This window comes from Podarcis gaigeae, assembly GCF_964106915.1.
Source record: "Podarcis gaigeae genome assembly, chromosome: 2".
Taxonomy (NCBI): Eukaryota; Metazoa; Chordata; class Lepidosauria; order Squamata; family Lacertidae; genus Podarcis; species Podarcis gaigeae.
In genome coordinates this window covers 110546754-110573375 of record NC_139679.1, presented here as the reverse complement: position 1 = coordinate 110573375, position 26622 = coordinate 110546754, and the positions used below count along the sequence as shown (strand labels likewise).

The following is a 26622-nucleotide window of genomic DNA, read 5'->3' as shown; positions in this document are numbered from 1 at the left end:
TGACATCCAAGCGTTCTCTGCAACTCGGAGACAGCGTTGCTCTCCGCAGAGGCGCGGGCACGCCACGTCTCTCTCTGCACGACTCTCATCTCCATCCTTCCTCCATCCCGCCACCATGAATTTGAAGCACCTGCCTGGAAATTCCTATCTTCAGCAAAGGTCTAGATTTGCAAATTCTACAGGTTGCAAATTCCCCCCACCCCAAAAGGCATCCTTTGAATCTCACCACCAGGAACGAGTCAAGCGCAAGTCCCTTTTGAGTGGCATCTGGGAAACTTCAGCGTGTTGCAACCTGCTGCAACGGGGCGAGAGGCGGGGCTGCGGACTATTCCCAGTGGAAATCCCCACGTTGCCCTTTTAACATGCTCCGAGGTGGTCAGCGACCGTCCAAGCGCCTCAGCTTTCTGCGACCGACTAACTGGAGCAGCGCGGCCTTAAGAGGCGCTGTTTGGCTCCTAGCGTGCCTCCGTCTGCGCCTGCGCTGCCCAGTCCGTGTTTTTGTGAATTCCTGCCCTCCTCACTTGGCGGTTTCCTCCTAGCACCGCGGCGGTTAAAAATAACAAACCGCCCGCCCGCACATTACGCATCCTCGCCAGCCAATCCGGAGAAAGAGCGGCTTTTAAGGCCGCAGTCTCCTAGGCGGCGCTTGAGTTGTTCTCAGCCTTTTCTGAGTCTCTTGTCTCTTTCGCACCCCCGCGCGCGCACAATTTAACTTTGAGCCCTAGGGTGGAAAAGGGATTTATTTTTAACCGCATCAGCTCAGTGTTAAAGCTTTATTATTTTCTTTCCCGCCCCTTGTAGGTTGTATGCTTGAGTCAGAATAATTGAAACAAGGGCTGAACTTGCACGTTTATTCAAAATTACGATTTTAGTCGGGACTCGGGTTTTATTGCAGGGAAGAATTGCCATGGATGTTTTTCTCTACGTCCTGAGTTGTTTTGGAAGTTCACAACTTCCCTGTAATTTTGACATAATTGGCGCATAATTAGAACCAAGGTTGATCCCTCCCCCGCCTGGGATTTAGGAATTAAGAATCAATGAAAGGACCTCTGAACATAGGCAGAGTGCGCTCCCCATATCCGTGAACATTTGCAGCTGGGATTTCCAGGTAGGCTTGAATTTGCATTAGAAATATAAGGCCGGATGCATTTGCACTCGTTCCCTGGGTCTGTGAAGAAAGCAAGGAGACTCATTTATACAACAGTCGCTCATGCAGTTGGCTGCTGAACCTGATGGAGCCAATCGCAACTGAACCACAGAATTGTAGAGTTGGAAAGGGACCATGAGGGTCATCTAGTCCAATCCCCTGCAATGCAGGGATTGTTTTAACATTGCAGCATTTAATTTAAAAGGAGAAGGCGCTTCCAGAGTCACTCTTCCGTAAATGGGGTTCAGCGCGTAACAGCAAATTCTGGTTGCTCAAATAAAGTTTGTTTGGAAGCCTTACGCATCAAACCCACTTCCCCTCCCAAACTGGACTTTTTGCAATAAGGGAAGTGATGGGGATACGCATTGGGAAAGTGTGGGGTGGAAGCTGCTTGATGTTGTTGCCATGTTATCTTCCTGTAACCGGATGAGTGGTCAATAAATAGCTGGTGAACAAATGGTTTCATTGTGAGCAGACCTCTCGTAGAAAGAAAACCTTACAGAATTCCCTTCTGATTCTGCCTGCCAGCTGCTCTCTCCTGTCTCCACATTTGGTAGCAACACTGGGTCCATTTACCTGTGAGTAAGGCCCCTTTAACCCAATGGGGATTGCTTTTGGTAAGATATGTATCGTATTGTACTGCTTGTCCAGTATAAAAAAATAATTTTGCCCTTTGCATCCAAGTGGTAGTTCAAAAAACTAAAATCCTGCCTCTGGTCCTTTCTTTATTGAGATCTCCTATACCTCTCCCCAATCTCTTCACAGGTGGCCAAGCCAGGTTCAGTTTCAATTCCACTTTCTCTGGAAATCCACATACAAAAGAATACCAGATATTCCTTATTTTGAAGGAATGCAGTTTGTTCCAAAAGATCTCAGAGAATTATGTACGCCCCTTATTTCAGAATGTTGCTGTTACCTTCGCACACTGCAACACAGAATTTGCAGTTCCAAATGGCACTTCTCTGGATTGTTAGGAGCCAAAAATCCAACCTCATATTATTTGACTTGTATGTATCATAATAATAATTCATTTATACCCAGCCCATCTGGCTGGGTTACTCCAGCCACTCTGGGCGGCTCCCAACAGAATATTAAAAACACGATAAAACTTAGAACAAACAATAGCCTCATTTACTATTCCTTTCATCAGAGCCTGACGAAACAATGGGAAGGGAGGCATTTTAATAATTTGAGGTGTGAGGATGCTTGTATGTGCAATCTTTAGCACATTTACCACACTTGTTCAATTGAAATCAATGAGACATGCCTCTGTGAAAACATGTTCAGGATTGTCCTGTAAAAAGATTAAGCCCTACCCACAACCGTTGGCCAGAACAGAAAAGCTTACTAAATACACACACTGAAAAATATTTTTGGGGCTTCAGAGTTTAATAACTTGATAACATGAATTGATTACATACCCTTTACAAATTAAAAAGATAGGCACAATTGGTGTAGCATGGTTTAAATTCTGATAAAAAGCAAATAATGAAAAAACTAGTCTTGAACTTTTGGTTGCAGAACATCAGCTAAATATTGCAGCACTGTATTCCTATTGTTTCTAAAGGGACATAATGGCTTGCTAATGTTGCAAAAACAAAACAGGCTTCTTCACACTTTTTCTTTTGGCATTTGCAAATACAATTGCTGAATCATTTAAAGATAGTGATTGATCTACTAATATTTCTTTAATCCAGTGATAGTCATAATAGTTTTACCAAGCACACCTGAGAATTGAGTTCTTTTTCAATTATGGCTTCCTTCCTACCTTTACTTCTCTCTTAGCTCTTTTTTAAACCATGAACACTTTCTCTCTGTCTAGTGTGATGCCACAGTCCCCAGTGCTTCCACCAAGCTGTCCCGTGAGCCTAGGCTACATTACAGACCCTGAATCTCTGGAGGGGCAGTTACTCAGGCATGCTATTGAGGGCAAAGTCAAGAAAGCCAAGATACTGCTGAAGAGAGGTAAAGCCAACCTGTTTCAAACTCCATGTAGGTACGGTAATTTCCCTCTGGTAAACAGTCCTGACAGAATATGAGGACTGCATGGGTCTGCTTGGGTTACAAAATGAGGGAAGTCAGATACGCTTCTGTATGGGTATGCTACTTAGGGCATGGGACAAGGCTTGGTTTTGCTATTTGAAATTGAAACAGTGCTTTCTGGTACCATAGACTCATAGAATAGTAGAGGGACTACTAGGGCTGTCTGGTCCAATCCCCCGCAATGCATGTAGTCTTCATCTCTTCAACAAAACCTCTTGCCGTTATTCACGAACATCGTTTGTGTTTCCTTCTTCAGGTGTGGATGTGGACTGCCACAATGCATCTGGGCAGACAGGTTTGTATCTTGCTGCCCTACTGAGACACGTCCCAGTAGTCCGGCTATTTCTGCACTTCGGCGCCAACCCCAACCAGTGAGTGATAACAAAATTCTTAGAGACAGTGTCTGGAAAACTAACTATTCCTTGAGAAGGCCTATCTCCATTTGAGTCCGGTCCCTCTTAAAACATAAAACTTTCTGTCTTGTCTCAACATATATATCCCCTCAGGCTGAGGTATATGTATGTTTATTTAGGAGAGATGGCAAAAATTTCCTTCACAGTGCTTTTTGGGGGATGTTGCTCACCGCTATGGAGTACTATCACCTCTTTTCCCGCCACAGCCATTAGCTAACATTTTGTGCTGACACCCATAGCAACGTTTCCAATATATGATACCAGCTCCTCATATTTACCCCAAAGAGTGTTGGTTACCGTTGGTTGTATAAACCTTAAGTTTCAGATTGGTAAACAGTGATGCCTCTTATGGGGAAAAGATCTTAAAACATTTTATTGTCAGGCTCTGAATTAATTCTTCTCTAGCCGCAAAGGGCTTGTCTTTCAAAGCATAAATCATGTTATTTGGTTAACAGGGAATACAACTGAATAACCCCATCTGAGCAGAGATGTGCGCATTAACTCTTATCAGCTAAAATGGCATTTCTGATTACAAAAACTATGGCTGGCAGAACTTGTCCCCCGTCCTTTGCACCCTAACGTCTTTTTCTCCTTCTCTCCCCCCACCCCAAAGCCGTTGTTATGATGGTAGCACCCCAGTCCATGCAGCTGCTATCTCAGGCCACCAGAAACTTCTGGGCCACATCCTGAAAGCTGGAGGCGATCTAAGATTCCACGATCAAAAGGGGCAGACCCCTAAAGACTGGGCCCAGCTAGCTGGGAGTGAGCAGAATGCTGAGGTATTTACAACTTCACGTTGGCATGTCTTATTTCTGGAGCAGTAATGGAAATAAACCATAAAGGTTACGTACGGGGGGGGGGGGGGATCGCTTCCTTGTTGGAGGCTGGCAAAGCAGGGCTGGAGAGGGCTGTCCTTCCTCTGACATCCCTCTTTAGTATCTATGCAAGGTTGAGAGGAAGGACCAAAATTTTGCTCCCCCTTTCCTCCAGCAGCCCACTCATTAGCCTTCATGCAGGGGGCTTTTGAAGTTTGTTGTAGAATGTTCTCCACAGTGAGGTTTGGCTGCTGCCTTCATTAACATTCTTTCGGTGCCAGATGAAAACTTACCTTTTTGACAAATTGGGGGTGATTTTGATGTCTTTTTTCAATGGTGTGGTTCTACTGCTGTTTCGGTGGGTTTGCTTTATAGGCTATTGTGGGCTTTTATTGTAACACATTGCGTTTTCCTCTGATTCTGTGGCACGCTTTATGCTTTTAAAGAGTTGCAAGTCGCTTGGAGACTCTTTATGTGCCAAGCACCATAATAATAATGATAATAGACTCGAGGTCAGGGCACAACCCATGACAACACAAATTTGCATAATATTTGCACTTGCTCATTCATATAGAGAGGTGCCCTTGGGCAAATTAAGATTATGGGTTTAAAACAAAAGGTTGAGGTATGGGCATCTCTGGTGAGAGAATCCCAGGGCGTAGATCCCCTGGGCCACCCCATAACCCTGCTGCTGCCAGTGTGCGATTCCTTGTTATCTATGGCTACCAGGCAGCTGCATAGAACCATAGAATTGTAGAGTTAGAAGGGACCCCAGGTGTCAGGGACTCTGCTGAGGAGGCATGATGGGAGCCACCTCCTCCCCCCAACCCTGAATCTTCCCAGAAGCAGGAGGACAGTATAGATTTAGAACAGTGGTTTGCAAAGGGGCGTAGTGCAGAAGGCAGAAGCTGGGAAATACTGGATGGGAACAGCTAGGAGAAGAAACACTGGAAGAGAGAGGGTTAACAGATTCATTCTCTCTGGAAAGCATCCATCCGTTCTCCTCAAGGTCAAGGAGAGCTGAGAAAGTGGCAGAACAGAAAGCACAGAGCATATGAGCTCAGGTTACAAGATTTAGGAGTGACGTAGATTAATAGGGACTGAAGGGGAGTAAGCCTTAGTTGGGAGCACCGCCATTCTAGGAGAGATGCGTTCTGTTGTCTCTCGCTGTGGTTTTTAAAGATTCTAACTGGTAAGAAGCCTCCTTTTCTTTTGTTCTGGTTATCTATGGCCAAGGGGGAGGAAGCCAGTTCTCTGAAGCCTGACACCTAGTCCTATCCCCCGCAATGCAGAAATCTCTACTTAAATCATGGCTGTTGTGGAGTGCTCTTTTTTCCATTGCCTCAAGGTCCTGGATTTCATCCAGCGGTGCTTTGGCCAGATGTCTATGCTGGTGCAGCACGGGGACCTGTTGATGTATTCCAAAGCTCTAGCAGCGTCACCACGCAGCCTGCGCTCCTCGCTCTCCTCGCTCTTATCTGCCTCCCTCTGGTAAGGATCCAACCTTCTGCCTGTCTTCTCTAACGCTGCGGGAGCCTTAGCCTAGTCTCTGTTTGGACCCAGCCCTCCGCTGAGACAGACAACTGAATGGTGGTGGTGATAATGATGTTAAAACATCTTGGCATGAGCAGGTTAATGTGCAGTTTGGGGAATTACAGTAATTGTCCCCATTGAACATGTGGGGTTGGGATACAGACTTTGTCGAGTTCCATTCACACAGAAGGAAGGAGAAAGCGGTTAGCGGTTAGCGAGGTGATTTTCACTGACTCCTTCTGCCTCAAGTGCCCCCTGAAAAGCTGCTCCAGCAAGTTTTTCCTGAACAGTGTGGGGTGGTGCTTACAGCTGAAGGGGGAATCTGCAGAAATCTCCCCCTTCCTCTAAGGGGAATTTTCTTTCTATGTATCCATCTATCTATTTAAATGCCTATATTTTGCAGTATCATAAACAAATCAAAGCAGATATATAGATATAGATGATGATGATGATGATGATAATTTATTTGTACCCCGCCCATCTAAACAGCGCTGCCTTCAGATGTCTTCTAGTTCTTTATTTCCTTGACAAGGTGGGAGCGCATTTGACAGGGCAGGCGCCACTCTGCCTGGTTCCCTTTTCTGCTGCTGTTGCAAAACTTGATGAAACTATATTTATAGTATTGCCTTCTTCTACTGAAACTTTGGGATGGGTTTAAAGAGGTAGGAGAGGATATATTAATTGCAATCTATCCCTCCAGGCCCCCATGTGTGTGGGTTGAACAGAGTTTTAAAATCCCACCCTGGGCAACAACAAAAATTAAAAGCATAGGAATTAGACCGTAAAGCCTTGTTTGAGCAAGTCCGGCGATGAAGTAGGCAGGATTCTGCCTGCTCACCCCACTTAACAGAGAATCGAGCAACAAGTTGTAAAGCAAGTTGAAAAAATAAGACTTATAAGCATGCACTGGTTCACAGCAACAGTAGCAGTAGAATGTTTGCAGGCAAAATACGGTCTTTTGTGCTTCGACTGCATTTCCGGACCACTTATTCTCCCGTAGAAATCACTGGGGTTGCCTAACGCCAGTGCTCCCGATACTTAAATGTGTCTCACAAGGCTTTGTTTCCAACTCCTCCTGTTGCAGGCATTTGGACGGCTCCAATAGGTTGGGAAGCAGCAAGGAGACAGCTATTGGATACAGACAAGTAAGTGAACTTTTCTGGAAGGGTGTGGTTCAGTGTAGTAGAGAGGCCATAGTTTCTAGGCTCATAACTCCTCCCTTCTCTTTCAGCTGTGCCCAAGCAAGTGCCAGCAGCCTGGGGTGGCTGCCTTCACGTTCATTGCAGACGACAGCGAGCTGCTCCGAGGTCACGGAGAACCAGACTGGAGTTACCAGAACGGACCGCACACACTCATGAAGAAGTAAAGCTATCAGCATTATCTATCAACCCTGTCTGTTCTCACCTCCCATCTAGGATAAAAAAAACAATAGCAATAGCGACAATAGGTTCTCTTCTTGCAAGACCCAGTTCTAGGGAGATACCTGATTGCAGGGAAGCAGACGGATCACAGTGAAATGAATCAGGGAGGGACACAGCTCAGTAGTGCAAGATGTGCTTGGCACCAGAAGGCCCCATGTTCAGGTAGGGCTGGGCGGGACTCCTGTCTGAAACCATGGAGAGCTGTTGCCAATCTGTGAGGTGCATGCTCTGGTTATCTCTCGCTTGGACTACTGCAATGCTCTCCATGTGGGGCTACCTTTGAAGGTGACCTGGAAACTTCAACTAATTTAGAATGTGGCAGCTAGACTGGTGACTGGGAGTGGCCACCAAGACCACATAACGCCGGTCTTGGAAGACCTACATTGGCTCCCAGTACGTTTCCAAGCACAATTGAAAGTGTTGGTGCTGACCTTTAAAGCTCTAAATGGCCTTGGTCCAATATACCTGAAGGAGCATCTCCACCCCCATCGTCCTGCCCGGACAGTGAGGTCCAGCGCCGATGGCCCTCACTGCAAGAAGCCAAGTTACAGGGAACCAAGCAGAGGGCCTTCTTGGTGGTGGCACCCGCCCTGTAGAACGCCCTCTCACCAGATGTCAAAGAGAACCACAACTATCTGACTTTTAGAAGACATCTGAAGGCAGCCCTGTTTAGGGAAGCTTTTAATGTTTGATGGATTACTGTATTTTAATATTTTGTTGGAAGCAGCCCAGAGTGGCTGGGGAAGCCTACCCAGATGGGCGGGGTATAAATAATAAATTATTATTATATTATTATTATATGTGTAGACAGCACTGAGCTGGGTGGACCAATGGCATAAGGCAGCTTCCTACAGCTCTGTGGTCTTGTATCACCCGGCACCATAAGACTTGTAGTGTATCTTAATCCTCAAGCAGAGACCTTGTAAGATATTGGTTAAATAACGTACTTATTATGCAGTCACATGACCTCCGCTCACCCGGGGCTCCAGGGGAGCGGTGTTTTTCATGCGTGTGGCCCCAACCCAGAGCGCCCCCCACAAGTCCGGGGGGCGCTTTCCTCCCATGCAGCTGTAGGGTGACGCTTGGTGCCCCCTCCTCTGGCTGCAAAATTATTTATTTATTTATTTATACCCCGCCCATCTGGCTGGGTTTCCCCAGCCACTCTAGGCAGCTCCCAACAGAATATTAAAAATGCAATGAAACATCAAACATTAAAAACTTCCCTAAACAGGGCTGCCTTCAGATGTCTTCTAAAAGTCAGATCCGTTCCGGAGCCCTGGTTGCTAGCCAAAAAGGACATAGGGCAAAGTGCCGCGCCTGCGCACGCATGCGGAGTGGTTCGCTCTTCTGCGCATGCGCAGGCAGCAAACCCAGAAGTAACCCGTTCCGGTTTGCCGTGGATATTCACCAGAATGGACGCTAGACAAGGCAGACATTTGCAGAGGTAATACTGTAGTTGCTTATTTCCTTGACATCTGATGGGAGGGTGTTCCACAGGGCAGGCGCCACCACCGAGAAGGCCCTCTGCCTGGTTCCCTGTAACCTCACTTCTCACCAGAAGGCCCACGGTGCTGGACCTCAGTGTCTCAGTGACCTCAGCGGTGTGGGTTTTTAACATTCCATAGTGCAGTAAAATATGGCCGGGCTGCAGTTTCGCCATCCCTCATCTGCAGACGTCATACCTATTACTTGTAGGAATTCATACATTTCCCCCCCTCTCTCACATGTTCCTTTCATCCATTGCCACATACCCCCAGCCATCTTCTCCTGAATTTTGCCTTTCATTCATTTGCTCCATCCTTATGAGTCCTCCTATGCCTCTCATTAATCCAACATGCTACACGTTCTACTGGACCATATAGAAATCCTGCATTGTACTCATTCATTGATAAGGGGAAAGGCTTGTTATGAAGACCAGTGCCGAGAGATGAAATTGGGCAGATCTATTAGAATTTGGTAGCTGATCTTTGTCAAACAAAAGTCACAGAGTAAGAAGTTACATTTCCCGAGATGTAAAGGTAAAGGTACCCCTGCCCATACGGGCCAGTCGTGTACAACTCTAGGGTTGTGCGCCCATCTCACTTAAGAGGCCGAGGGCCAGCACTGTCCGCAGACACTTCCGGGTCACGTGGCCAGCGTGACGAAGCTGCTCTGGCGAGCCGGCACCAGCGCAGCACACGGAAACGCCGTTTACCTTCCCGCTATAAAGCGGTACCTATTTATCTACTTGCACTTTGATGTGCTTTCGAACTGCGAGGTGGGCAGGAGCTGGGACCGAACGACGGGAGCTCACCCCGCCACGGGGATTCGAACCGCCGACCATACGATCGGCAAGTCCTAGGCGCTGAGGATTTACCCACAGCGCCACCCGCGTCCCTCCCGAGACGTACACACGAGTAATAAGTCAGTCTTTGGACTAATTGTCATTTAACATGCCCCCTTGCAAGCTTTCAAGTTACTGTATTTTTCGCTTTATAAGACACACTTTTTCACTCCTAAAAAGTATGGGGAAATGTGTGTGCGTCTTATGGAGCGAATGCAGGCTGCGCAGCTATCCCAGAAGCCAGAACAGCAAGAGGGATCGCTACGCAGCGAAAGCAGCGATCCCTCTTGCTGTTCTGGCTTCTGGGATTCAGAATATTTTTTTTCTTGTTTTCCTCCTCCAAAAACTAGGTGCGTCTTATAGAGCAAAAAGTACAGTACACAGAAGTTTAAAATAAGTCATGGAAGAACAGGATATAGCGCTTGGGGAACTTTGCAGCCAGAGTGGAATGTGTAGGTTAAGAAAGATGTTGGTTTGAACACATGAGCGGTGGTAGAGATTTGGAGGAGCTGTAGGCTAAGTGAACCAAAGAAGTATGACACATGTGTGAGTTATAACTCCTCATATTGCAGAAGAGAGTAGCCCCGGTTCTGACACCTTTTCCTCTTGCTTCCAGCTTGCTGTGGAATGGGCAGTTTGTCACAGTGCGATGCTTAAAGCCCGAAGCCCATCCCCACTGCAGTAAAATGCGTGGTGCCCTGGACTTGCTCCTCGCTGAACAAAACTACTGCAGGTAATTCCAGCTGGCGGGCTTCGGGACTCAGATCATGGAAGGATAAGCCCTGTTGGTACGTGGGCACTCACTCCCGTTTGTTCAGCATGGCTTCTGTGTTTCCTTCAGCCAGCTCCACCACCCCCACCTTCTGCTTCTCTTGGCCGTGAGCCCATCCCTAGACCTGCAAAACCTCCAGCTCGTCTTTGAGAGGGTGGGCATGTGTTCCCTCTACTACGCCTTGCACTGTGAGGTAAGTGAGAGGGTCGGAGAAGCTCGGCTCCTTTCCTCGCTTCCTAAGCTTATCCCTCTCCTTCTTCCCCCACTGCAGAAGTCTAGCTCCCCAGCTCCCTCAGCGACTCTGCGTTTGCTGCTGCAAGTCTCCGAAGCGCTCTTGTTCCTGCACTCTCGGGGTTATATTCACCGGGCTGTGACCTCCCATGCAGTTCAGCTGGTGAGACCTGGACTTGCCAAACTCAGCAACCTTGAGCACATGCAGCAGAGGTTGGTTGGAGCAAGTGCGGTCTTTGGGAGACCCCAGTAGGAATCCTCGGGACATTTGACTGGTTTCAGTTCTGTTTCAGCAGGGCGGGGAAAAACAGGTTAGCCCAGCCTATTCCTCCAGCCCCTGCTCTCTACAACTGGCTGCCCTTGGAAGTCATCAGAGAGCGCCCAGCTTCCGTGAACTCTGACCTCTTCAGCTTCTGTGCGGTGATCCAGGAGATCTTTACAGGTTGGTTTCTGGCCAGGGTGGGAAGCCGTAGGCAAGTCTGACATGTCTCAAGGAGCCCATCAGCTGACCATAAGTTCTCAGGGAAATTCCAGTTGCCAGAAAGGTTTGCCTTGGCCTATAACTGTATTAGCAGAAGAGAAGCAAGCAAGCACTTTAAAATGGCGCCACAGTCGTACCTTGGTTTTCGAACAGCTGAGTTCTCAAATGTTTTGGCTCCCGAACGCCACAAACCCGGAAGTGAGTGTTCCAGTTTGCGAACTAATTTTGGAAGCCAAACATCCGACAGGGCGTCCGATTGGCTGCAGGAGCCTCCTGCAGCCAATCAGAAGCCGTGCTTTGGTTTCCGAACGTTTTGGAAGTCAAACGGACTTCCGGAATGGATTCCGTTCGACTTCCGAGGTACGACTGTATTTTTAGAATTAACATTTTTAGGTTTCAGCGTCAAGCTCCAAGACCTGCATTATTTGAATATATTTCCCCCCGTTAAGAGTGCAAAGCTAATCTACAAGGATGGCTAGAGGGTAGGAAGAATAAGTTTACAGAGAATTCCATCTTTTAGATGATCTGAGAGGTGATCTGGCAATAGACCGTTGGTGAGAAGGAGAATTGGGTAAGGGGCTCTTTTAACAGAGGGAGGTATCTAATACATAGCATAGGTTGACCATATGCAATTACTTAAAATACTAATGCAAAGGTGCAGAAATGGGCTACCAGATGGTGAAAGAACTGGAGCTCCTTCCACATGAGGAATGGCTGAAATGTCTGGCATTCTTTGGCTTAGAAAAAAGGCAGCTGCGGGGGGGGGGATATGATAGAGGTTTATAAAATGAGGCATGGTGTGGGCAGTGGGGCTAGATTGCTCTTTTTCTTCCATTCTCATAAAACTAGAACTGGGGGAAATTGGTTGAAGGAAGGAAGGAAGGAAGGAAGGAAGGAAGGAAGGAATTTATATACCACCCTATACCCGGAGGTCTCAGGGCAAGTTCACAGAACAAAATAAAAATATAAAACCACAAAATATATAATCAAAATAAAAACAACAACCCAATAACCCTCCCCCCAACCCCCAACCCCCCCCCACATTTTAAAGGGGCATTTTAAGTTGATTAACAGTAGATTCAGCACAGACAAAAGGAAGTATAAACAGGGTACAATTAACTTTTGGAATTTGATGCCGCACAATGTGAGCTTGGAGGGCTTCAAAATGGGATTGGGTGGAATTGTGTGGGTTTTAATTGTGGAAGTTAAGCAGGTCCTCTTGGGTTCTGAGTTGTTCTTCTGGATCCCAGTTCCTTGTTCCCTTGTCCTCTCAGCTGACTTCTCACCTGGTTTGCCTCCCTTGGAAACTGAATGCTGGGCTGGACACACCCTTGTTCTGATCCAGAAGGGCTCTCACTTAGGTTCTTACTTCCTTCTCCCCATGAAGGAACCTCCCTTCAGCTCTGAGGCAACTGTTTTGGTTACAGATTTAATATGATTGCTGTGGGCTGAGGGGATTAAGTTGTTGTTCACTTCCCTCAGCCAACGCAACTCAGTCACCCCAATCCAAAGTCCAGTCGTGCCTGCTCCCTGACCTCTGGGAAAGAGGGAAGTATGGAAGCATAGACTAATAGTATCATAGAGCCATTTGGGATCCCTAGGATAATCTAGTCCAGCTCCTGCAAAGCAGGAATATGTAGCTGTCCCACATGAGGATCAAACCTACAACCTTGGTGTTATCAGTAAAGGGATGCAGGTGGCACTGTGGTCTAAACCACTGAGCCTGTTGGGCATGCCGATCGGGGTGACCATGACAGGCTGAGTTCCCGTGGCTCTGTACCAGCTTCTGCCAACCTAGCAGTTCAAAAGCACACCAGCGCAAGTAGATAAATAGGTACCATTGCAGCGGCAAGGTAAACAGCGTTTCTGTGCACTCTTTCTGTCACAGTGTCCTGTTGCGCCAGAAGCAATTTAGTCATGCTGGCCACATGTCCCGGAAAGCTGTCTGTGGACAAATGCTGGCTCCCCCATAGTCACCTTTGACTGGACTTAACCGTCCAGGGGTCCTTTACCTTTATATATATCAGCACCATGCAGTAACCTACCTATGGCAGGAGTTAGTTTGGAGAAGAAGTGGGGGGGGGTGCCATTTCAAACATCCCTGCCCAATATTTTTCATGGCAGTCCTTTTTTAAATAAATAAATAAATGAATGAATGAATGAATGAATGAATGAATGAATGAAGTACTCATAGCTTGATAAAAAATATATACTGCGGGCACCAGCACAGAACAGTTGAAATGGGGTGTCAAAAATGAGGCAAGAGTAATCACAAAGAAAGTGCTGACTCTTCTAGACTTATAGTGGCTCTGCCTAACTTTGTGTTTTATGACCCTGCAAGTCAAGCAACCTGTATTTTTCAGGGGAAGTTCCTTGGGGTGGTTTGGATGGCCTCGCTGTGAAGGAGAAGATGGAGGCTGGGCAGTCTCTCCCGGCTGATGCCCGTGTGCCCCAGCCTCTCTATGAGGTGGTCAAAGGTGGCACAGCCTTGAAGGAACGCGATCGGAAGGGTACTTTCCCCGACTTACGCTATGTTTTGCGGGCAGCCCAGCAGGTGAGGAGTTAATGGGTGTTTCTTTAGTTTGCCTCCATGTTGTTGTTGTTGTTCTTTAAATTATAATAACCAAATTTATATATTTTTCAGTTTGGAAAGAGATTGACAAGTGTGAGACGGACAAATTTGTTTTAAATGGTTTTTTATTGTCATTTTTGATGCTCTAACCCGCCCCGGGGCATTAAGGTGAAGGGCAGGCAACAAATAAGCCATTATTAACAATAAATAAGTAAATAAATAAAATTAACAATGGGGAGATATTTAAAAAACCCATCAACAAAATGAGATGAATGGCAGGTGAAAGCTCGCTGTCATATAACCTCCCCGCAAGCAAATTATTATTATTATTTTATTTATTGAATTTAGATGCCGTCCTATACCCAGGGGTCTCAGGGCGGTTCACAGAATAAAATAGAGATATAACACCACAAAATACATAATAAAAAAATAAAAACAACAACCCCATAGCTTTCCTCCCCCCAAAAATATATATATATATATATTAAAAGGGCATAAGATATAAATCAGATCAACCCTAGGCTTGGTTAAAAAGGAACGTTTTTGCCTGGTGCCAAAAGGTGTGTAATGAGGGCACCAGGCAAACTTCCCTGGGGAGGGCATTCCACAGATGGGGAGCCACTGCAGAGAAGGCCCTGTTCTCATGTTGCCACCCTCCGGACCTCTCGAGGAGGAGGCACATGAAGGAGGGACTCAGAAGATGATCTCAGGGTCCGGGTAGGTTCATATGGAAAGAGGCGGTCCTTGAGGTATTGCCCAATAGCTGCTTAATAAAGACCATATGTAAGCTTTGTGCAGATAACTTGGGGTGGGTGCTGGATAAGCCAGTCTTCTGAAGGAGTCCTTACTGTCATCTCTATCTTACCTGAAGGAAAACATGAGACAAGTTGAGCTCAGGTTGCACCTGGCTTCCTGATTATACAGTGCCTCAAGCTTTTCTCTAGGAATAAGCAAGCTGCCTCCGTAGCCCTTCTTGTAATTATCGTGATCAAAAGCATACGGTGTCTTATTTTTCCCTTCCTAGGATGCCTCAGGGGGCATCCCTCTCGTTTCATCAGCAGCATCGACTCCCAAGAAGCTCTGTCTGTGGGCAGGGCAGGCTGAGTCAGACGAATCATCCCTTCCAATAATTCCTGAAGGTCAGTTGGATCCCAAACGGTAGGAACCGGCCAGGATGCACAACGGGGCTTTGCTTCATGGGTTCAGGAAAAAAGACACGGGGAGGAGGAAGTCAATGTAGCACTGAATCAAAGTCCTTTAGTGGTGTCCTAGTTGCAGTAGTGGAATGGACTTGTGCAAGAGAAGGTTCTGGAAGCCAGCATGGTTCTTGTGGCTGGGTGTGTAACAGATTGCTGTGGCCTTGATCTTGTTGTACAAGCTTCCACTAGTGCAACCATTGTACTGGATTTCATATTGTGCTACCATTCTTGCCCTTATGCTGTGTGGGTAAAGAACAGTGAACCTAGGCCCAAAATATGGGGACAAGTGACCAGAATGGATTTGAAAATTCAGGTACTCTCTTGGTTAGTGCTTTTTTCCCCTTAAAAAACTTTTAGAGGTACTCTCATTTTGACTCAGGGAAATCACCATTTCATAGTTCAAAACGGGGGAAATAAATACAGTAACTGGACAACAGTACAAAGAACATGCATTACCTCATATTACACAGCTGACAGCTCACGGTAACTTCCATGTTGGCATGAGGTTGCATGTGTAACATCTTCCTGACTTTCATCAGTAAAACACCACACATCCACTTTCCACACTGCTTCACACATTAAACGCTCGCTTTCGTCTGAGACACAGGAAACACCGTGACAGGAAATGAGGCCGCCATTGGAGGTGGTAACAACGAAACTGACCAGTCACCGCGCTAGATTCCAACTCCTACTTCACACATTAGACGCACAGGAAACACTGACAGGAAATGAGGCCGCCATTGGGGGTAGCAATGGAACTGACTATTCATAGAGAATAAACTATTTTTTTTAATAAACAAAACAGTTTCTTCTCCTGTTAGATTCACAAATGTTTAGGGGTACACTTACCCCTGCATCCCCCCAGAACAAAGCACTGCTTTTGGCCACGAATCTGATGCTTTGTTAGGCAAGACGTTCTGTCTCATAGGTTTGCATGAGGCGGGAATTGCAAATTTTGTAGACTTAAGAAGCATGTTGGTAATAATGACTAATAAAAATAACAACTGAATAAAGAAGAAAGGGGGAGAAATGGAGGCTTGGGAAGGTGCTAAAAATGCTCGTAGTTCTATATGCTCTCGTCTTTGTCTATATTCTTGTCCTCTAGAGCCGCCATACTTTGAGGTGGAGACTCTCAGCCGGACTGCAGAACAAAGCACTCCCAATGCCCAGCCTGAAAGTGAGACAACCAGACATGCAGAGGTAACAGATGACCAAGGCAGAATAATGGTGCTGCATTCTTGAAGCTTCAGGAACTTTTTCCTTTCTTCTCCTGTGGAGGACCATATTCTGACACAAGCTGCTCCCACCATGTGATTCCCTAGGATGGGCTGTCATAGCATAGGCTAAGAGGGACCCTGACCCAAAGGCGGAGCTAGCTGCTCCAGCACCCAGAGTGGTCCGAGGGGGTGGGGCTAGCCGCCCGCGGGAGTGCACCAGCAGAGCATCCCAGGAGGTGCAGTGGCGGGCATCCTGGGGGGAGGCGCCAGTGGTGGGGAGAGTCCCAGGGGGGCGCCACTCACAGCAATGTCACCCCCCCCCATCAGGGATGACACCCTGTGTGGGCCGCACCCACCTTTCTCTGCCTCTGCTCTGACCTCTAACCTCCACCATTAGCTTGTGTTCATAGTGGATAAATCTGATAGGGTCGCCATATTTCAAAAAGTGAAAATCTGGACACAAAAGTTGTTGGGCCTCCCCCCCCCACACACACTTTTTTGCCAAATTTTGGAAATTCCGCCCAGTCACTATTATGGCAGCTCCAATTTTGACAAAACAGGAGTGGAAATTGCCAATGCTCGCTTACTCGTCTCACGTCTGGAACAGAAGTCCAATGAATATGGTCAGCATTCACTGTTGCTGCTTTCAGCCCCCAAAAGAAGTGTAATTGATTGCATGAATTTGCATTGGCTTCCCTTTGCCCTGAAATGAACGGGATGGAATAATATAATGACAATACAGTTTGTGCAATTAATTACACAAATTACGTAAGCTACGTAATTTCGTCACAGCGGACAGCAAGGCGAATAATGTCGGTTTTGGCAGAAGATGAACTGCAGCAGAATGGCAACAGTGCTGCGTGTGCTGAGTATGGGGTGGGATGGGAAATGATGCCTCCTGGAAGCCTTAAGTCTACTTTTCTCAACTACATCATGTCCGATTATTGAAGAGGAGGGACTCTCTGGTAAAGTTTATTTGCATAGCCCCGCCTAAGAAACAAGGGGAGGAATAATCCACGCCTGGTTAGACTCCACCCCTGTGGGTTCAATGTTGCTTTCTTGCAGAAGGAAAATGATCAGCAGGGAAATATCCCTTGCAAATCCTCTCTGGGAGAGCACAAGAGATCAAACTCTGACAGCACCTGTGAACCAGCAAGCAGCGGTGAAGAGGACACAGCCGAGTCAGATAACAGGAGCCTGGTTTCTGCAGATGTGGTGAGATTCTGTTGTGCTTCACTTAAGCTCCGTCAGCCCTGATCTGCAGGCCCCTGAAACCAGATCACAGGAAACACTGGCTACTAAATCTAATATATCCCTCATGTTGTTTTAACCAACTTCCCACAGGTGTGACACCCCACACACAAAGAAAACCCCAACCAGTTGTCCTTTCACTTTCTCATTATTGTTGTTTAGTCGGGTCTGACTCTTCGTGACCCCATGGACCAGAGCACGCCAGGCATTCCTGTCTTCCACTGCCTCCTGCAGTTTGGTAGCTTCGAGAACACTATCCAACCATCTCGTCCTCTGTCGTCCCCTTCTTCTTGTGCCCTCCATCTTTCCCAACATCAGAGTCTTTTCCATTATTAGGACTCTCTTAATAGGCAACTCAGCTCACTAGTGATTATAAGACTGCCTAACCTCTAGTTAGGGAGAGACATCACCTTGCAGAGACATCACCTTTCCAACAAAGGTCCGTATTGTTAAAGCCATGGTTTTCCCCGTAGTGATTTATGGAAGTGAGAGCTGGACCATAAAGAAGGCTGATCGCTGAAGAATTGATGTTTTTGAATTATGGTGCTGGAGGAGACTCTTGAGAGTCCCATGGACTGCAAGAAGATCAAATGCATCCATTCTTAAGGAAATTAGCCCTGAGTGCTCACTGGAAGGACAGATCCTGAAGCTGAGGCTCCAATACTTTGGCCACCTCATGAGAAGAGAAGACTCCCTGGAAAAGACCCTGATGTTGAGAAAGATGGAGGGCACAAAGAGAAGGGGACGACAGAGGACGAGATGGTTGGACAGTGTTCTCGAAGCTACCAGCATGAGTCTGACCAAACTGCGGGAGGCAGTGGAAGACAGGAGTGCCTGGTGTGCTCTGGTCCATGGGGTCACGAAGTGTCGGACACGACTAAACGACTAGAAAACAACAAACCTCTAGTATTTGCCCTGTTATGCATATCTCTTGTTTCCCACCCTAGAGCTATGTCTTGTCCTCTTCTGTTTCTGTGCTTTACCCATCTGTTCCTAACCATTTCCGCACTTCCAACCCTCATCCCTTCCAACCTGCACCCATAGAGGCCTATACATTTGCAACCATGCTGGAATGATTCACGTTTGATATGCAATTGACACGTGATCGCCTTCTCCTTTTGGAAGACGGAGGCAGAACAGGCGCAGGGCGGAAATTGCAGGCCGTGCTTATTAGCACTCAGCTGACACGCAAGGGGGGCGGGAACAGAACCCCCACACGAAATGGGGTTATACACCTGGTATAAGACTCAATGCTGCCACTTCATTCTTATAAAAAGGCTTTTTTCCACCGATGAAAGGAGTTTTCACTGAGTGTTTATAGAGCTGCATCGTTGAAACCGTAGTTTTGAAGAAATAACTTTGTATTTGGAAGGTGCATCTATAGGTCTCAGCCAGATCTTATTAGAAGTGACCTTCCCTCTGTGGTGAATGAAGCGGGAATGGTTCTTCGAAAATCGTACCTGCCAGCTCCAGCTTTATGTGAACATAATTACATTTTTTGCCTGATTGTGAATGCCTTTCTAGGTGACTAAAAAGTTTTTTAGTCTACTGAGTTCATTGATTAAAGTTCCCTTAATGAAATCAAGATCTTGCTCAAAGCTCCCTCATTCTTGGCCTGCACCCCTCAGTTAGCTCTCTCGCACCCAGGGCGTTTTTTCCCCTCAGACGCAACTCAGTTCCAGCATTTCACAGGTGGCCGCCATGGCCGCCAGTGGGGAGTCTCATTCACAGTGAGTTCCGGCACCTCTTTTTCTAGAAAAATAGCACTGTTGTTGTTGTTGTTGCTTAGTTGTTTAGTCATGTCCGACTCTTCGTGACCCCATGGACCAGAGAACGCCAGGCACTTCTGTCTTCCACTGCCTCCCACAGTTTGGTCAAACTCATGCTGGTAGCTTCAAGAACACTGTCCTTCCATCTCATCCTCTGTCGTCCCCTTCTCCTTGTGCCCTCCATCTTTCCCAACATCAGGGTCTTTTCCAGGGAGTCTTCTCTTCTCATGAGGTGGCCAAAGTATTGGAGCCTCAGCTTCAGGATCTGTCCTTCCAGTGAGCACTCAGGGCTGATTTCCTTCAGAATGGAGAGGTTTGATCTTCTTGCAGTCCTCTGGACTCTCAAGAGTCTCCTCCAGCACCATAATTCAAAAGCATCAATTCTTTGGCGATCAGCCTTCTTTATGGTCCAGCTCTCAACTTCCATACATCACTACTGGGAAAACCATGGCTTTAACTATACAGACCTTTCCTCTCATCCTAGCATATCTTCTCCCTTCTTCCCAAAATTTGCTCTCCTCACAGTTCTGTTATCTCCTTTAGGGAGACTCCGTTGACAAGCAGGAGTCGGCGTTTGTGAGCAGTCTGCAGGATTCGGCCTGTCTCTTGGCAGAGGCCCAGGCCTCGTTGGAGAATCTTGAGAAACGCTTTGCTTCGGGCATCCACATGCTAGAATCGTTAGTCGGCCAGCAGGGGGCACCAGGCCGAAGCTGCCACAGCGATGGAGCCTTACCTAAGCAAGTAGCCCTGGGTGAGCTTGAATCCTGGAATCGTACAGTTGGAAAAGACCCTGAGGATCATCTAGTCCAACCCCCTGCAGTGGATTCCTCCAGCTGTAGATCCTTAACCTTAAAACATTTGAGATGGGCTGTCCAAATTATATTTTGCGGTTTAAAAGGGTCTGGTTTCAGCAAACTAAACAAAGCATGGAAAGATTTACTGTTAAGGTTACAATCTAAGTAGGAATTATTGAGGGACGAGGCAAAATCCAAATCATTTTGAGGGTCTTTTACACAAGTGGGGTATACTTTTTGTGAAATAAATTATTTGCATAGATAGATGGTTAGATAAATAAAAGCTATCTATCTCTATCTATCTATCTATCTATCTATCTATCTATCTATCTATCTATAATATAGAAATGTCTATACCCCACAGTGGCAAATGGGAAGTAATATAGAGTTGAACTGATACACTCTGACAAACAGAACCTCTCTATTGTTTTAGGGAGAGGTCTTTCCTAACAGGGCCACATGAGATATCTTAGCAAGGGATTTTGTGAACTCTCTGGAAAGCTTTTTCGTGCATACAGAGTATGCATCATACCTTTAAACTACAGCCTATCTGCCACAAAATCTCGATCCAATGGAATTGGCCTTTTGTGTATTAAGCTGTGCCATCAATTTACAAGACATCGCTGTTTCCCAGCCTCAGTTTTGAACCTGCTAGGTCAGGGGGTCAGCAAACTTTTTCAGCATGGGGCCTGGTCCACTGTCCCTCAGATCTTGTGGGGGGCCAGACTATATTTTTCGGGAAAATGATGAACCAATTCCTATGCCTCACAAATAACCCAGAGATGCATTTTAAATAAAAGGACACATTAAAGCTAAAGGGACCCCTGACCGTTAGGTCCAGTCGTGGACGACTCTGGGGTTGCGGCGCTCATCTCGCTTTATTGGCCGAGGGAGCCGGCGTACAGCTTCCGGGTCATGTGGCCAGCATGACTAAGCCGCTTCTGGCAAACCAGAGCAGCACACGGAAATGCTGTTTACCTTCCCGCCGGAGTGATACCTATTTATCTACTTGCACTTTGACGTGCTTTCAAACTGTTAGGTTGGCAGGAGCAGGGACCGAGCAATGGGAGCTCACCCCGTCATGGAGATTCGAACCGCCAACCTTCTGATCAGCAAGCCCTAGGCTCTGTGGTTTAACCCACAGTGCCACCTGCAGCCCTAAAGGATACATTACACTCATGTAAAAACACACTGATTCCCAGACCGTCTGCAGGCCGGATTTAGAAGGCAATTGAGCCGGCTCCAGCTCCTGGGCTTTAGTTTGCCTACCCATGGGCTAGATTCCATATCCAAGCAGTCAAATGATGTTGCTCATGGCCTACATTATGCCATACCGAATTCTTGCCTCCCTGTCCCCGTTTACATTCTTAAGATTAATGTGCACCTGTCTCCACCTGCAGAAAAGTGCAAGGATCACACTCAAAACCGCTCCCTGCAGACCCTCATTGATTTGTCAGCCAAGGCTAGGAAAAAGAAACAGGTAGAATTTTATTTTATTTTATTTTGTAAGGAGAAAGCTGCCAGCTCCCTGTGTCATTCCCTTATGGAATCCTAACCATTCCCTAACGGTAATAATTTTCCTCCACAGCGAAATCCTGTCTCTGCAGAGATTTGCCATAGGAAAGAGAGCACCCCTGAAGGGCCACCTTGCTGCTTGCAAACGTACGTGGGTTGAACATTTTCTCACAGGATTGAGCTTTCAGCGCATGTTACCTGATAGATCTGATAAGCAATGCGCCTTCTTATTTCAGAGGCATTTTCACAACTTCCCTAAAATCCGTGGCTCAGTTGATCTTCCAGTTGGTATGTTCTTGCTGGATTTCGATCCTATGCAAGTGAATCCCAGTGGATTCAATGGGACTTTCTCCCAAGGAAGAAGGCACAGGGTTGCTGCAGCCTTTAGGGTCGTGAAATATACTTGGAGTCAAGAGTGGATTTCATGCTCTTTATTCAGCTCATAGTAGTGAGGAGGAATGGAAGTTCCCCCAGAATGTCTGCCTTATATACATTATTTACACAATGGGCCCCACGTGATTGGCTAATTCCAGGATTCTCCTGTAGGCCAATCAGGTTGCGGATTCCCTTCCACCTGGAGCTGGATTGGGTGGCTCCTGTGGACCAATCAGACTCCTGCATTCTGGATCCTATTCAACTCAGTACATAACAGGGCAGTATCTTGCTAAACTCAGTTCTGCCACTGCAAGAACTTCTGGCTGCACAACAGAACTTCCCCTCCCTCTCCTCTTTCCATGATCAGTTCCAGAGGATTTAGGATTTAATGTTCAAATCTTTATCCCATAAACATTCCCTCCCCCCCTGTTTAAAATTTTAGGAGGTCTTGGCTTTGCGCTGAACTCGCAGCAGTATAGGGACAAATGTGTTTCTTTTCGTTTTAATATTTTAAATCAGGGGTGAGGAACCTGGGGTCCTCCAAATCTCGTTGGGCCACAGTGCCCCCATCTTTCCTGGTCACTGGCCTGATGGCTGGGGCTGATGTGGGTTGTGTTTCCCAACCTTGGGACTCCAGCTGTTTTTGAACTACAATTCCCATCATCCCTGACCACTGGTCTTGCTAGCTAGGGATGATGGGAGTTGTAGTCCAAAAACAGCTGGAGGCCCAAGGTTGGGAAACACTGATCTAGAGGACCACAGTTTCTCCAGGCCCTGTTTCAAATCAAATTAAGGGACAGACAAGTGGCTTCGTCAGACCCAGGTCTTCTCAAGCAGATGGGGTCAGGGTGGCAAAGACACAGGCTCTCACAGGGGAAAGAGCAGCAAGTGTCAGAGTAAGTCCCTCTTTGACAGCAGACAAAGAGAGACAAGGGGGAGGGAATGAGAAATTACTGAGTGAAGGGGAAGAAGCAGTTGGCCACAGGAATATGAACTTTGTGCACACCGAGACGCAGGGAGAAAGAACACAGAGGCTAAGCTCAGAGAGGGATACAGGGAGTGCCATTTGCGTGTCGAGGTCCCCAGGTCCACCCCAATAACTCACACATCACACAGACTTTTTGTTTAAGGTTTTTGGCATAATTTTGGCCACAACTTTATTAAAATACAAATTTGTGAGTGGTTGCTTAGGCATTGGTTGCGACTATCTGCCCCCACCATGGAGGACAGACTGACATTCCGCACGATGCGAAAGTCAGAATGGGGGAATACACTTGGGGGTTACGCGGAGCAGGGAACCTGCCCTCACCCCAAATGCAACCAGGAGCTCATTGCTATGGCCCGAGCCCCCTTGACAGAGTGGACAAGCAATAGTTAGCCCCCAATTCCTCTAACAGAATCCCTTGCAGCAGCAGCATTAGAGGGGCAGGCACAGCCAATCCATGCCCCTCAACCAACCAAACCATAAACCAATGCCTAACCGCAACCTTACAAGTTGTGACGATTTGCTACGCAGTAGGCAAAAACCAAATGGCCCCAGCCAATCAGCCAGATGGACAAAATTCCTACCAGGACCCCGCTCCAAAGCAGACGACCCCATGACAGGCATAGCAAGGTCAAAGCGAACAACCCTATTCTAGGGAGGGAGGGACGGGCAATCCACTGCATGGGCGAAAAGAGGAAGCCCTAGCCTCGTGCAAGGAGTTTTACTATTTCTGGCTGTCAATCAATAAATGGCAACATTAACTTCTTCCCAACAACAAGGGAAGCCCCAATCACATCAGTGGCCAACGATCAGTTAGCCCTCCCCCAACTTTGGAGTGTCCTGGTGGCCCCCACCGCAACACATGCTCTCCATGAAGGAGAACACGCTCTCTCAAATCTTGTAGGATCACGAGATTGGCCGAGAAGTGTGAAATTAACAGGAAAAGAAAGTGGGGGTTTTCCTGGGGTGGAGCTCAGTTCCGGCAACGCTTATGTCGGAGGAGGACTGAATTAGCTGAGCTGCGATTAGGGCTCTGTGATTTACTAATAAATCAGAAATAATTAACTACTGGAGCCGTCTCATGGGGGGGGGGGCTGCCTGACAGCAGGATATCCTGGTTACTCACAAGCAAGGCTGACCAGGAATGCTTTATAGGAAGCAGGGTGTGTTATCACATGGCCGGCCCTGTTTTGTAGGGACAGGAAGTTGCACCACCCTGGTGCTAGCAATAAAACCCAGGAGTATTCACACACACACACACACACACACACACACACACACACACACACAGACATCCCGCTCCACCTGCACCATTGCCTAGAAAGATTTTTCAGCATTAAAATAAAAAATAAAGCACTACAAGACCAAGAAGCCCTGACAGTATTGCTTCCTCCTACTTACATTTGTTGGTAATTAGTCTTATGAACTCGTTTCTAAAACCAGGCATGTACATTCTGGAAGTTACTTCTGCCTTACGTTTCTCTCATTTGTAAAAAAATAAAAATAAAAATACCACATGGAACTGTGTTTCAAATACATCTTGCACATCCCTCCACAGGTTGGACCTCCTTCAGGAAATCATCCAGGAGCTGCAAGGAAAAGGCGATTCTCCCACTGTGAGCCAAAGTAGGTGGAGCAGTCTGTGTACATACATACCTTTAAAGCACATTTATAGCGCCGGCTCCCCCAAACTTCAGTTTGCGCCTCACAGCTACAGTTCCCAGCATCCTTAACCAACCACAGTTCACATGTACTTTAAATGTATGGCGTGTATGACTGAAGGACGAAGCACATATATATCCACTGTTCTAAATATGTGGCAGAGCAGTGAAATAAGTTATTTGTTTATGTATTGAAACAGTTGTACAGTGGTACCTCAGGTTAATTATTTAATTCATTCCGGAGGTCTGTTCTTAACCTGAAACTGTTCTTAACCTGAAGCACCACTTTAGCTAATGGGGCCTCCCGCTGCGACCGCACCACCGGAGCACGATTTCTGTTCTCATCCTGAAGCAAAGTTCTTAACCCGAGGTACTATTTCTGGGTTAGCAGAGTCTGTAACCTGAAGTGTATGTTACCCAAGGTGCCACTATACTCCAAGCTGGCCGGTTGCCTTTATGTTCATTTTTTAAAGCACCACTTTTGCATTTCTAATATTAGAAGTTCGTGCTCATTAGGCCCTTATTTTATTTTTTAAAATCATGGTAATTAAATTGGAGGGCTATGAGTACTCAGAACACGAGAGTGGTCAGGGAGATGAGCTGCTCAGTTCTGTGCCGAGCTAACCTGCCACCTACCTGCCCATAACTTGAATGGCTTCCCTTCAACTTGGAGAGGAATAGGTATATGTCTGGCCAGTAGGTGGCAGGTGATGCCTGCCCTTTGAAAAACAAAAACAAAACTTAGTTAATGAGTTAATTATACAATGTGGGATTTTGGGATGTGGGATTCTTTCCAGACTGTGCCTGGAAAGAGTAGAGGAAAGGTAAGTGTGGATAAGCCCTCAGGGCATGAGTTCAGAAAATGAAATAGGAGCATATATGAACATATATTTGCACGTTTTGCATAATAAAATTTGGCTTGCTGGCCAGAGGATGCAGGAAACTATTCACACTGCCTTGAGCCCCGCCTCTGAGCCCTTGAAGTCTCTAGTCTGCTCCCTTCTCTATCTTCGGAGATTTCAGTGGTCTTCCCCATATGCTGTCAAAACTACTGTATTTTTCCATGTATAAGATGGCGCCTATTTTTTTTAACCGAAAATTAAGAAATTTAGTTGTTTAGCTTTTGGGGGTTGGGGGGGTCACTTCCACCAATTCCTCACCCGCCTTCCCACCACTGCCAATTGCTTGCCACAGCCACTGCCGATCGCACACTTCGCTGCATCCGCCAGTTGCCTGCCGCAACTAATCGCCAGCAGGCCTTGCCGCTGCCACCAATCACCCGCCCAGTCGCCACTGCCAATCTCCTGCTTGCTGCTGCCATTAATCACATGTCTCCCCTCTCATTTCACTATCCATGTGTAAGACGACACCCAATTTTTGCCTTTTTTTTTTTTTAGCAAAAAGCATAGTCTTATACACGGAAAAATACGGTATCTTTACCCTCATTCTCTTGAAGAGCAGATCCATAAGCAACAGCTGAGATTCGTAGGACACTGAGATGCTCAGTGTCAAATTCTTCCCTTGTGCAAAATCTCTTTCTGTATTTGTTCTAGAGATGAACCAGGAAGTACCATCTGTACCCAAATAGGAGAGGGAACATAGCTTAACAATAAAGCATGAGTTTTGCATGCAGGAGATACGAGGTCCAGCCTCTGGCATCCCCAATTAAAGGATCAGGACACCACAGGTGGTGTGAAGAGCCATTGCCAGAGTAAGCAACACAAGGTGGACAAATAGATGGGCAGCTTCCTGCGTTGCTAAGCGTGGAATCTTAACTGACTCGTCACAGCATAGCATTGTGTCTCATAAAACCCCACCCCTCACTTCCTTAGGGCAACAAGCAAGGAATGGAAAAGGCCAAGCTCTTGTCTCAGGGCAAAAGAAAACAACTCCAGTCCCCGCTGCAGGGCAAGGGGCAGATGCTAGCTTGAAGAACCACTGAGTGATCCTTACCATAACCGTTCCACTGGACTGGACTAGACCAGAGCTCCTATTCTAAAATAAAAGCAATCTGCATCCTCATTCCTTATCAACCCGTATGGACCTTGAGAATCTACTGCCCCGGATACACAACTTCTGACGCGCTAATTAAATAGTTCAAATGA

At 46.8% G+C, this 26622-nt stretch overlaps 1 protein-coding gene across 6 annotated transcripts; it reads left to right on the top strand.

Annotated features, from left to right (window-relative positions):
• On the top strand, nt 1–26622 carry LOC310837267 (inactive serine/threonine-protein kinase TEX14-like). Of its 6 annotated transcripts, XM_083723528.1 has the most exons (21): nt 15–159; nt 1025–1108; nt 2970–3112; nt 3447–3561; nt 4217–4382; nt 5767–5909; nt 7036–7096; nt 7183–7313; nt 10312–10428; nt 10537–10660; nt 10739–10911; nt 10992–11140; nt 13543–13733; nt 14776–14890; nt 16056–16150; nt 17233–17382; nt 19731–19938; nt 21382–21461; nt 21570–21643; nt 24415–24482; nt 26350–26622. In XM_083723528.1, exons 3-21 carry the CDS (start codon nt 2974–2976, stop codon nt 26457–26459), a joined length of 2409 nt encoding a protein of 802 aa, XP_083579654.1. In that variant the 5' UTR covers nt 15–159; nt 1025–1108; nt 2970–2973; the 3' UTR covers nt 26460–26622. The 6 variants fall into 6 exon arrangements, with proteins under 6 accessions (XP_083579651.1, XP_083579650.1, XP_083579653.1 ...); XM_083723525.1 differs by lacking the exon at nt 1025–1108 and having other exon boundaries at nt 1–159; nt 10995–11140; XM_083723524.1 differs by lacking the exon at nt 1025–1108 and having other exon boundaries at nt 1–159.